The sequence below is a fragment of the Squalius cephalus genome (assembly GCF_949319135.1).
Source record: "Squalius cephalus genome assembly, chromosome: 21".
NCBI classification, from domain to species: Eukaryota; Metazoa; Chordata; class Actinopteri; order Cypriniformes; family Leuciscidae; genus Squalius; species Squalius cephalus.
Window position 1 is genome coordinate 6,705,889 of NC_137142.1, and position 12,136 is coordinate 6,718,024.

The 12,136-nt window shown below is 42.7% G+C and overlaps 1 protein-coding gene across 7 annotated transcripts in view; it reads left to right on the forward strand.

Moving 5' to 3' along the window:
- Window positions 1–12,136, forward strand: part of meis1b (Meis homeobox 1 b) — a 63,620-nt gene that overhangs the window by 23,823 nt on the left and 27,661 nt on the right. For all 7 annotated transcript variants that reach the window (XR_013819537.1, XM_079855383.1, XM_079855380.1 and 4 more), the window contains exon 8: window positions 6,599–6,744. Coding sequence is in view for 6 of the 7 variants with exons in the window: in XM_079855383.1 (XP_079711509.1) it covers window positions 6,599–6,744 (146 nt within the window). In the remaining variant the exon portion in view is untranslated. The remainder of the gene's footprint in view (window positions 1–6,598; window positions 6,745–12,136) is intronic.

Here is a 12,136-nt window from a genome sequence, read left to right on the forward strand (position 1 = left end):
TTTGATCAAATAAATGCAGCCTTGGCGAGTTAAAGAGACGTCTTTCAAAAACCTAAACAAATGTAATGTTTCCAATATATATATATATCAACACATAAATCTGTAAGTCACCTGCAAAAGTCTTGGAAGTGTGTTCTTGTAGTTAGCCAATCTGTTTTCAGCATTAATTATTAATCCCAAGGCATATGTATATATGTTGTCTATCTATCCAATCAAGCTATCTAAGCAGATGGATGAAAAGGCTAGCTTTTAACTTTCTCCATATAGACTCTTTAGGTGAAACGGGGATCTTCTGCTGTATGTGCAGACATAATGGATCTGAATGAAGAGCAGCTTATCATTGAAAGAAAAGCTATTTGATGTTACATTTCATCCTTTGGATGACTTTTTCCCACCACCATCTTTTCAGTAATAACAGTGCCCGGGTTTTCTTTATAAGCAGGGATCATTGTGTAATTCTGCCATACAATTCACTCTCCATGTTAACTACATTTAACAAACGCAGGGGAGACCAAGCAGGCTATTATTAGAAGTGAAATACCCTCACATTATCTACTGTACTACAGCCCAATGGATGGCGATATGCTGTAGTTGGGGAAAATCCCTGTGCATTAGAGCACTTATCTCAGCCTGTGTCATTTAGATAGCTGCCATGTGGAAAATGATCTGCCAGAAGCCAATAATGAAGACCGACGCAGTTAACCACACGTCTCTGGTTGCGTTTCGCTCATTACTAAAATATACCAAAAAACACAAAGGAACAATACAAAACAGTTTGTCTCCAGGCCTCTGTCTGTTACAGATATTGAAAAGTTGCTGTTCTCAATTGAGTCAAAGGATGGATGTCATGTCTTTATTTGGCTGTGTGTTTGTGTGTGTGTGTGTGTGTATTGTTTTAGGTTCACCTAGAGGAGATGATGAGAGGTTTAAAAGCGCTCAGATGAGTTGAATTCCAGGCAGATTGCTGCAGTAGTGCTGTTGTTGCGACCAGCGAAGGCTCTTAGCTTTTGTTGCAAGCCATGTTCCTTTTTTTAAAAAACACTTTCCTCACAGCCATCCGGTCTGCCTGGATATCGAACAAAGCTGGCCCTGGAGAAGGTGTCAAAAGCTGTCTGAGAGAGAGCGAGAGAGAGAGAGAGAGAGAGAGAGAGAGAGAGGGAGAATAGAGCATGTATACTCTTTGTGAGTGTGTGTGTGTGTGTGTGTTGCCTCGGTGGAATCAGAGGACTCTTAAAGTGTTCCCGTTTGAACCTCACCAGCCTGCCTTTTCTGCCTGCCTTATATCTTCAGATTAAAAAAAAATTACAAAGGAGAAAAATCAATAGTTACACAGTAAAAGTGCTCGACATGAAAGGGTAAACTCAGGGCCCTACACTTTCATTTGACCGGTTTCCCCCCTCGACACACGGACCGGAGGAAGAATGAAAAGAGGAGGAGGGGAGGGAAAGGGAGAGAGTGAGAGAGACCTCAGTTTAATGCTGTGTTTTTGCCCCTGGGCCTCAGTACGCTTTCCAATGTGTCGGGGGCTTCAGTGGAAGTGACCCCTACACAGACATGGACGAAAAAGAGCCGTAACATTTGCAATGACATTTTTGCCATCACCTGTGGGTATGTCAGCGGCCTGATCCCGGAGACCTGGGAATATGCATGAGGAGCTCTCAGCTAGGACTCACGCGGGCGACTCCGTTTAATTAGAGGCATTATAACACTGAATATGAGGCACATTATGCATTACCCTCTCTCTGTTAGCCCCGCTGCGAGGCGATGACAGAGACGCACGAGGTACGGCATGAAAGACTTGTAATTACACTCTTTTCCCCCCTCAAATTATGAATTACAGATCTGTCACTGTCATCATATGTGTAATAAAAGGGGGGAAAACAGTGTCATTATTTAAGATGCCTGCAGTTATTTAAATCGGTCATTATTTACTGTCATTATTTCAAATGAATCCCGGGTAATTACAGATTGTAATTATGACTCTCCGCAGATTAGTATTTACAGTGCTATTTTTTCTTCTTCATAATTATAAATCGAAAAAGTAGTTGAGCATTAATACACACAAATGCACAGCTATGCATATCACAAGACACAAGTGATCAGTTCTCAAAGAGCCAAACATAGTCAACATAACTAAAGATCTGCCACATTGCCGCCATGTCGCATCTCATTAAACCCTCTATTTTCCTTTTTATGTATCCTTCCAAGTCAGAAACTAGAGGAGCTAAGGCCATTTTGCTGGAAGAGCAAGTGATTGCAGTCAGCAGACCGCTACTAATGTTTGTATGTATTTTAGGAACAGAAAATGTATGGTGGGGCAAGCGTGCACGGCAAGCTCCCTGCTAATCTGAGTGTCTCTTGTTGGGAATCATACCGCAGGAATTCCTGCATGTTCAGAATATTTTTTAGGTGGGAGGCGCTTGTGACCCATGCAAAGGGAACCCCCGCTGCCTGGTCCATTCTAACCATGTGAATGGCCTGAATACAATGAACCCGGCTTTATCTTTTCTTCCCCGACCCTCCCCTCTTCCCATTTGCCCACTCTCTTTATATGCGACTCTGTGTGTGTGTTAGAAGGAAGAGTGTGTGAACGTGTGTGAATGTGTGCATAGTGAAAAGAAGGCGGATGGCAGGCCCTTAAGGCTGAGGTTTTGCAGGACCAGGAAAGCCGTGGTACAGTCATATGAGAGTGTGTTTGAATGTTAAGGGAGAGTGAGAGAGCAGCACAGGTCACCTGACTCCCTCCGCAGGGAGAGGCCAGAGGTGCTCTAGAAATCATCCATGGACCAAATGTGGTGTAAAGCAAAAGCCAATCTGTTTCCACAGCTTGGCCCCATCCATCAGACCATGGCCAATAAAATGTAGTCAAAACACTTCTTAAAATTGGGCAAGAAGCTATACAGCATGAGCAATGACAGCCTGACTTATCCAAATGTTGAAAATATTCAAATGAAACCCTGATGAGCAACAGCATACATTGTGTTTTAGATTCTGATAGAACTACAATCCCCAATGGCCTTGTTATGGGTGACATGTGTAAATTTCAATCATAAATGCAAAAATAACATATTGCTAATAACTAAGCTTTATTGCTTAGATAAACAGATAGCCACACCCCCAAACTCACATCATTGGTTGATCCAATGCTATTATCATGACAGAAAATCACAGATATTACACACTAAACCTTTAAACTACCTTTACCCGCAAGTTCTGTTCTCTGGACAGAGAACTCATCATGAAGACCTAACCAAACCAACAACTAACCAGCCTGACTGGTCTTTTCAGCAGAGGTGGTAGATCTCCATCTCAAAAAATGTAGCATCAAGTCATCTTTTTTGTAGCATGTTAATGAACGCTTGACATTGCTTGATGGATTGGAAGTGCCACTCTGCTAATTTGTAAAGCAGCAGAAAAATGGCTGACACTTTGGAGTTGTGTACGCACACGGCAAGGGGAACAGGTAGTGCCCTTTTTGAGTAATCGGATCATAACAGATTAGCCTACATCTCTCTGATAATGTCAGAAAGCGCCTTTAGTAAGTTAGAGAGAGTGGTGGAGATAGAGAGAGAGAGAGAGATGGCTGAAGAGATCGAGAGAGCAGGAGACAGGTATCGAGATGGAGCAGATGAGCCAATCAGAAGAGCTGGCTGACAAAGGCATGTTGGGAAGCTAACCTGATTTTAGCAGCAGCCAGGCATCTAGAGCGTCACATGCTGATCTCATGCACGGATGTGTGTGTGCGCATACGAGGGGGTCATAAAAAATTCTCTCCCTGGTTAGCCGCGGGGCATCCTCCTCAGCCTCTGGCCTGCTCCAGTCACTGGCCTGCTCTCTAATTGCTGCATAGACTCCACCACACATGGCCAGATGAGATGACATTTTCTTCTCTGTCAGTGGCGGACCGGACCGCACGTCCCCCCTCCCTGCAGTAGTTGCTAAGACGCTGTCATAACCCATTAGCAGTTGGCCAAAGTTCGCCCGTGGCATTTCCTCATGGCATCAGCGAAAAGGCGCATAAATCTGCCAGTGGAGCCTGCTGCTGGACTAATGAGGCTGTGAGCTTGTTTATGGACTAGCATCATTTTTATGATTATTTCCACCTTTTCAGTCTCGCCGCCATCATTCGTCTTTATTTGGCGCGGGTAGAGTGCGGAAGCTCGGCAACGGCCTGACATTTTGAAACGAAAGTGCCGTATAGACACTGCCACATGCCTAAGCAGACACACCAGTGCTAAAATAGATGCGAAATTAGCCCTAGTCGAATAAGGTGAGCCAGTGTTGAATTGCACCGAAGATGAAAATAACAATAAAAATGACAGCTATCAGCATGTTGGAATAGGTATCCTGAACGTACATCTCTGTTACAGCCCTAGAAAAGAGTCAGGGAAGTGACGCCTTTTTAGCCAATCAGAAATGCTTTCTTCTTGTGAGCTTTTTGCATGTTTGATGATTTTTCTGACATGATTTTGGAGGACAAAATGGATACAATCTCTTACAACACAACAAAAATCACACTATGCCATATTTTTCGTTGCATGCAACTGAACAGTTACTGTGTTGACTAGCAATGGGATGACAGTTTTACAGAAACTTGCTGTATAGACACAGCCATGTGCTTACATTCACACTGCAATGCTAAAAAAGAGGTGAAATTAGTACCAGACTCGACTAAGTTAAATCGGTATCAAATTGCGTAAAAAAATGGAAATCCCAATAAAATTGACAGCTTTCGTTTCCCTCCCCCTCGTTTGCCTTCAAGGTGTAGGCCTTAAGAGGTTAGTTTTTAGGGAAAATATTGGGGAAGAGAGGTTAAATAGTTCAAAATGGCTAGAAGAGGCGGAAGACCAAAGCTCAAGAGAGCACACACACAACAGAGTTACCTCAGACATCACTCAAACGGCCCCTGCCCTTTTTCACTCTTTCGTCATACCCCCCTTCCCTCTTCCTCCGTCTGACCTGATATCCAGTGTTTGCTTCTGTTTTGCTAACTCGCATGGGACAAGCCCTGGGTTTATTATTTTAGGCTTTGCTGAACACGAACTAGTCTTTACACCGGATTTGAAGCATTTGCTTCTAATGAAAATGGTGTCTTAGATTACAAACCAGCGGTGCCACTGCCTCTCCAGATGGGAGCTGGGAAGTTCTATTTGCCTAAACACAGTCGGAAGACAAACTGCTCTCTGAGCCAGGGCTGTTTTTGGCATCAGTTAATGATGTAGTCGAAACTCTCCTTTGACAGCTTTTAGTTTTGAATATTTTTTTTTTTTTTTTTTTTTTTTTTTTTTTTTCAGTTTTGTGTTGTGTCTGTGTGTGTTGGGGGAGGGCGATTCAGCTCTGGTCAGTTTCTTAGTAAGTGACAGACTGAGGGAAAGTGCCCTTGTGTAAAAGGCAAAGCCATTGTATCTACATAAGTCTTCACTTAAAAAAGTCTCAGCCTTTTCTGGGGCTTCTCTCCTAGGTAGAGAGGGCTGGCGGAGTGTTTTATATGGAATGTAGAAAGCCTTCGCTCTCCTAATGGCGTATATAATTCAGGTGCCCGCAAGGCATGCTTTCAGGAATTCTTTTGCCTGAGGTAATGGGGAGCAAAGACTCTTTTAGACCCTTGATTATTCTATTGATGCATGGAGCTGGGAAAAAAAATTATCTCCAACCGGATTACTGCAGACATTTCCATTAATTATCAATGATACAGGTGCCTTATGTCGCTGACTGAAAGCTACAGCGAGAGAAAGAGTTAACCCACCATAATCTCTCTGTACGAATAGCGCTGGGGCTTTTGGAAGTGCTTTATATGTAATCAATAAGTTACTCTCTTCGTTCCTGTGCCTCCGCTATTGAAACGCTTGCAACGTGCTGTTGTTTGCCTTGCTCGTGTTTCTTTTATGGTTTATTATTTGAATTGCGGGTTCATGATAACAATTATCAGAAGTCTTCTCAGTGGCGGGTTCGGGCTCTCATTGAGGGAGAAAGCGTACTATAATTGGGGGATCTGAATAAAATCAGCGTACGCAAGCAAACTGGCAATGTGAGGCTGAAAAGGCGACGTAAGCCATCTCCTCTGCTCTGGTATGTCAAACTGCCCATTATAAAGCCTTATCGAGCACCCACAGGTTGCTGCAAACACCCATGCAGCATTGTTATTAAAATGCAGCTCTTTGAAAGGGATGCCGTTTTGTGCAGCAGCCATATTCACCCCCCTCCTTCCCCTTTTTTATAGTGTGTAACTCCCACCTGAGGTAAAAAGACACCGGGGCGAGCTTCAATCAATATTTCCCTGGGATAATGAAGACTAAATCTCTCTGTCATTCTCAATTCATTGGTGACTCACTGTGTTGGAAGGCAGGGGGGAAATGCGACCTTACAAGTCCATTGTACTCTCTCTCTTTTTCTGAGCGTTGTGTGGGGGATGAGAAGGGGGGGTTATTTATAAAAGTATTAAAAATGAATGCATTCAGACGTGACGCTTCAAAGAAGCACTATTGTTGCCAGCTTACCCTGTTGCCTAGTTTTTTTTCTGGGGGGTGGGGGATGCACTGCCTGCTTCTGTGTTTCTGTTACTGATCAGGACCTGTGTGTGTGGTGTGTGTTTTGACAGGTGACGGTCTGGACAACAGTGTGGCATCACCCAGCACAGGAGATGACGACGACCCCGACAAGGAGAAGAAGAGGAATAAAAAACGGGGTATCTTCCCTAAAGTGGCGACCAACATTATGAGGGCATGGCTTTTCCAGCACTTGACGGTGAGTTCAGTAAAGTGATCTTTCCTCTTGCTGCTTCTCTTTGAGTCTTTTACAGCCAATACTGAATGCTGCACTTCAAAGCCCTTGAAATAGTCAACGCACTTTATCTTTCCTAGCCTTAACAACACATGCTCTAAGTTTTAGGCCAAGAAAAAAAACAAAACAGCATCAAGCTAAAGATAGCAAAGACAGAAGTTAGACGACAGAAGTCGTCGATTTCAATACTTTTTTTCTGTTATTCATGGAGATTTTTAGGAGTTCTCCATACAGTGCGTGTCAGCGTATTATCCATATTAACACTGACTTGAGATGGGGATTATGGTATATTTTGGTCACTAAAGCAACACTTAAAGATGTCTATATGCCATTACATTAAGAAAGTGTCCAACCAAGTGGCATATAATTAAAAAAAAGAAGACAGCAAGCACACTTTACAATTGTGTGAGGCTTAACATTTAAATTATATGTATAACAAATATATATGTATTGTTCAAAATGACGACAAAGTATTTGTAGTATCAAATCCCGTAGTGTAGCATTTAAATACTTTTTGGAGCTAGTGTACGTCTAAGTTACATGATCAAAACTGGGTTAGCTAGTTAGTTGAATGTGTTTTTGGGCTGGTGGTTGGTTCTCTTACTGTGGCTGTCCACACCTGCCATAGAGAAGTGATAGAGCAGCACAGGCCATTGATGTGGTTGGCTCTTCCTCTTGCTTTGATGGATTTCACTTCCACTATTTCATTTACCGCAAAGTAATCGGAGTGCTGTCAAGACACCACTTATCTCCATATATCTACCCTTCTCACAGGCTAAACACACACCTCTGCCAGCCTCGCTCTCTCACACATACTGTACACACACATGCACACTCTGCACAACTCATAATAATAATGTCTCTTAATTAAAGACAGTGAAATGTTCACGTAGGTGTATTTTCAATGAACATATTACTTAAGCCTTCACTTGTTTGTGTTACGCTTTATGACTGAAGTAGCTATTATGGCCAGCAGCGTGCATATTTAGGTGTTGAAAGGAAGTGTGTTTCTAACCAAGCTGGAGTCAAAAGGGAACTCATTTGATCAGTGCCAAAAGCCCCCACATGCTCGCCCCCTGCCCCCCATTTCTTACATCTGTGGCACAGAAACTATGCCTGAGTACCCCAGAACTTCACCTGCCCCAAGCACACCCCCAACACACACATACGCACACACACACTCAAACCCCCATCAACTACCACCTTTAGCGGCCCCAGGAGAAAGGTGTGTGAAAAGAAAGCCATTTGCCAGTTCACACAGGCACACACATACGTACACACAAACAACAGTGTGCAATATCCACAAGAGCATAGACTGATGGAAGTTTAGTTTCCTGTTTGTCTTGGCTGACTATTTTGGTGGACAGTATTTTGTCATTGAGAGCTTGTTCTGTCTGAAGTGTTTGTATTTAACTATACTTCAGGGACAAAACTATCCTGGAAGTTTGCTAAATCTGACAAACCCCCTATTTTAGGACATCTTCAAGGTGAAAATTATTAATAAATAGTTTATTATTATTATAAAAATGCATTCTTTTTTAAAAGGAGTTTAGATTAGGCTTAGAATACCACTCTTACTATTGCTCTACAAACCCCTACTCTAAGTATTAAACTTTGCTGCGTAACTTGCCCTCGGTTGTTCATGCTCTGTGTATCTTAAATGATGGGATTTGTTAAGGAACGATGTGCTATTACATTGAAGAAATCATACCTTACAATTTTGCACCCTAGCAAGCACTTAGCAGTGCTCTAGCAACTACTTAGCAAACAACCACATAACATCAAACAAGCAAACACCCCTAACAGCCTTGCATTGTGATTGTGGGACACTTTTGAATGAAATGACAGCGATTGCTAGTAGACGTTTATACTTGACTTTAGTATATCCAATCAATCTCCATTTAATTGAAAATGACTGTAGAGAGAGAGAGAGAGAGAGAGAGCGCACAGTGCTTGAGATGAAAAAAGGTAAAGAAACCAATGTCACCCCACAAAGAGTGAGCGAAAAAGGGATAGATTAGACCGATAGAAAGTGGTAGAAAGGAAGCTGACTTTGATACAGAGACAATGAGTGTTGCTTTGATCAGATCGAAAACATAAATGGAAACACTTTCAGGCTCTGCCGTAAATAGGTTTGTACAGTGCTCCTTACGGCAAACTTGAGAAATTAGACTCGTTTCACTCCCTGATTTGAGTGCTTCACTCTGACAGCTCAGCATTTGAATGGGGAACAAAACAACATGCAGCACGTGAGGAACGAATGACTGACCTTACGGACAATGCAATCGTCTCGCCTTCCGTTCCCAACTGTCTTTTACTCAAAGAACGTTGGAAAGTCTCAACTGGGGCCACAAAGATGAAGGAGAAAGTGTGAGAGCTCAGGATTGATGTAAGAGGTAGTTGCTGAACGTCTCTTTTCCTCTGAATCAATGTGTGAAGGAGCAGTCCTCATGTCTGGCCCCTGGTGATAAAGATAGCGGCAATTAGCGAGCGGCACAAACAACACACGCAGATGATAGCCTTCTGTCTTAGAGAAATATATGTGTTGCACAGTTCAAGAACCAACCGCAGAAGGAATGCGCTCTTTGCATGTCACATGAATCAAACGGTAAAGCCATTGTGCCGAGAAGGAAGTGTGAAGTGGGTGGCAGTACAAGATAATTCTGATGAGCCATTCGGTGGAAGAGGAGGAGAGGAAAACAATAAGCGGAACGGAGACTGATACAGAGGAGACGGTGAAGGCTTATGGGGTAGCTACACCCTAAAGCTGCTCTTTAATCAGTTGTTTTCAGTTCCCAGTTATTAGCTGGCTTGCAGGGCGAGTGGAAGAGGGAGTTTTGCAGGTCTGAGAATAGCATGGAGAAAGAGGGAGAGATGCTAGCTAATTACTCTTCACTCACAAGTGTTTTAGCATGCTGTAAAGCTGGCGTGAACACATTCCAATAAACTTTGTGGTGAAATAAAAAACAAAAAACAAAAGGCCCTAAACTTCTGTTAGTTTTCCTGCTTTAACTGTTGTTTGTTTTTTTATTTTATCTGAACAAAGATAGCGAGACTGTGCCAGGCATCCTGGAGAGGAATGCTGGGTGCACTGAGCAGCTTTCCTGTTCCCGTGGCCGTGAAATTGGACTCTTTGCCCCCCTCCTTCCCATTCCTTGTTCCCTCCTGATTTTCACCCTCTATCTCACAAACAGTATTTTCTTGTTTAATTTAACAAGAAAAGAGTAATAAATGGAAGCCATTGCTCCAAATCCCGCTGTGCTTATGTTTTTGCACTCAGCTCCCCAGTGAAAGGGCAATTTGCTAAATTATGTGATAGAGTAATTAGATGAAAGCCAGGCTTCAGATTGTTGCTATGCTGCCACAATAAGGACTGATCCTGGACCAGCTGAATATTAGGCTGGCTCTGGGCTTCGTCCTGTTTGTACACAGAACCGGAGAGCGAGAGGGAGCCTCCATAACAGCTCGTAAAAAGCAAACCACAGCACAATGTGCAATCCCCCCCTCCCCCTCCCCCCCCCCCCCCCCATTTTACGTGGTGTTTGTGTTCAAAATGAGACTGGAAGGCATAATCGCTTTTAATGCAATTAGGCTCCAATTTAGCACCCTCTTCACACACATGTAACAATTCTGGTGGAGGCAACATTCTTGTTTTTTCTCTTACTCGCTGGGAGCACATTTTGCCAAACCTCAACTGTGCTGCATCTTGAGCAGAACCAGGTGTGAAAAACGCTATAACTCATTTCTGCACTCGATGGACTGAATCGTGCAGAGGGCCCTGAGCTGGTTGGACCAGCAGAAGGGGGAACGGGCTGTGTCCTCTTCGGGGAGTTGGGTTGAATTTGTTGCCCCATAGTTGGAGGCTGGAGTCAGGGGGAGAGAGTTGGTTTGAATTGGCCTGCTGATGATTTCCTGGGCAAAATTACAGATGTTCAGCATATGACCTCCTCAAAAAGTAGTGCATGGAAAGCACAGAGGGGTTTTCAAAAGGCTGGGGTTCTCTGTTTTACTTAAAAAAAAAACAAAAGAAACACTGAAAGGGAGTCATACATTTGGCTCAAAGCAGTGAATTTTCCTACATGCTCAATTTAATTCACAATTCAAGTCAAGATAAGATTTGCACTAACATGTCTCACATATTAATCAAAATCTATGAACTTGTGCAGTGTATTCATGAATTGTTCATAGTTCTTAGCATTAGATACCATCCTGAAAGTTGTCTGTGAAATGGTTGAGATGGTGCTGTGTGTTGACATTGTTCAAACAGCAAGACCCGCCACTCATATCATGGCAACATGACATGGCAACTGGGTGCCCTGACAGATCTTATCACAAGGGTTTGGACCTGATGATATGTTGCCTTGACCACCTTTAGTTGTCAAGCTAGCCTGTTATCACCTCAATGAAAACTTTTGAGAGACTTGAATTGCACATTGCTAACACAAAAATAAAATTGTAATTTATCAAACATGCAATATTTTCTAGACAATATATAATTTCTAAAATCTACATTTTTGCAATGTGTCTTTATAAAATATTTTACTATGGGAATGAATTCTTTGATATAGGCTATGGTTTTTCTTTGAAATCCAGGGAATACCATGAAATTGCCATCATGGTAGTGTTCAAGAACATGAAAGTACAGCAGTATTTTTTTAAAGGTAACAAACATGTGTATTGTCATCAAGAAACATAAACACCCCCAGAATTGTCTGTCTACATAACATCACAGGATCCATTTTTTATCGCATAAAAAACATGGGCACCATTATTGCAAAAGAGGCTCCTGGCTGGCTCCTCCTTGTCAAGAAAAGTAACATCCTTGTAAACAAACTTTAGGCATGGTAACATTTAGCCAAGAGCCCACTCTGAATGGCCTTGTCAAAAAAGCCACCACATCTATTAGAGGTCAGAGGTCAACCAGGCCTTAGATGCCATTAGTCCGTGGTTGTTTATTGCCGTGAGATGTCAGCACACTGGTCACCCATGGCAACCCCAGTGTGGTACTCTGCATTTGGCCTGGTGGGGAGCCCTACTCTCAACTGTTCTCTCACCTTTACCACACAAGGCCAAACCTCAAAAGAGCCTTGCAGATACACAAATCAAATGACCTGGAGCTCTGAGTGTGCATTGTTTTTACTTTCATTCACTCGTTCATTCATTTTTGACTAGAGCAGAAAGTCCATGTAGATTAATATTTGCAAATTGAATTTAGCAGCCTAAGGTCGCTGGTTATTTCTTAATTTCATCTAAGTGGCAGTGAGTACTGGAGGCGCCATAAAATTGAAATAGCTTCAAGGAATTCTTCAGACAGTGAGGATCAAGCACTGTGGATCTTTGAAAAAAAATGGCTTCT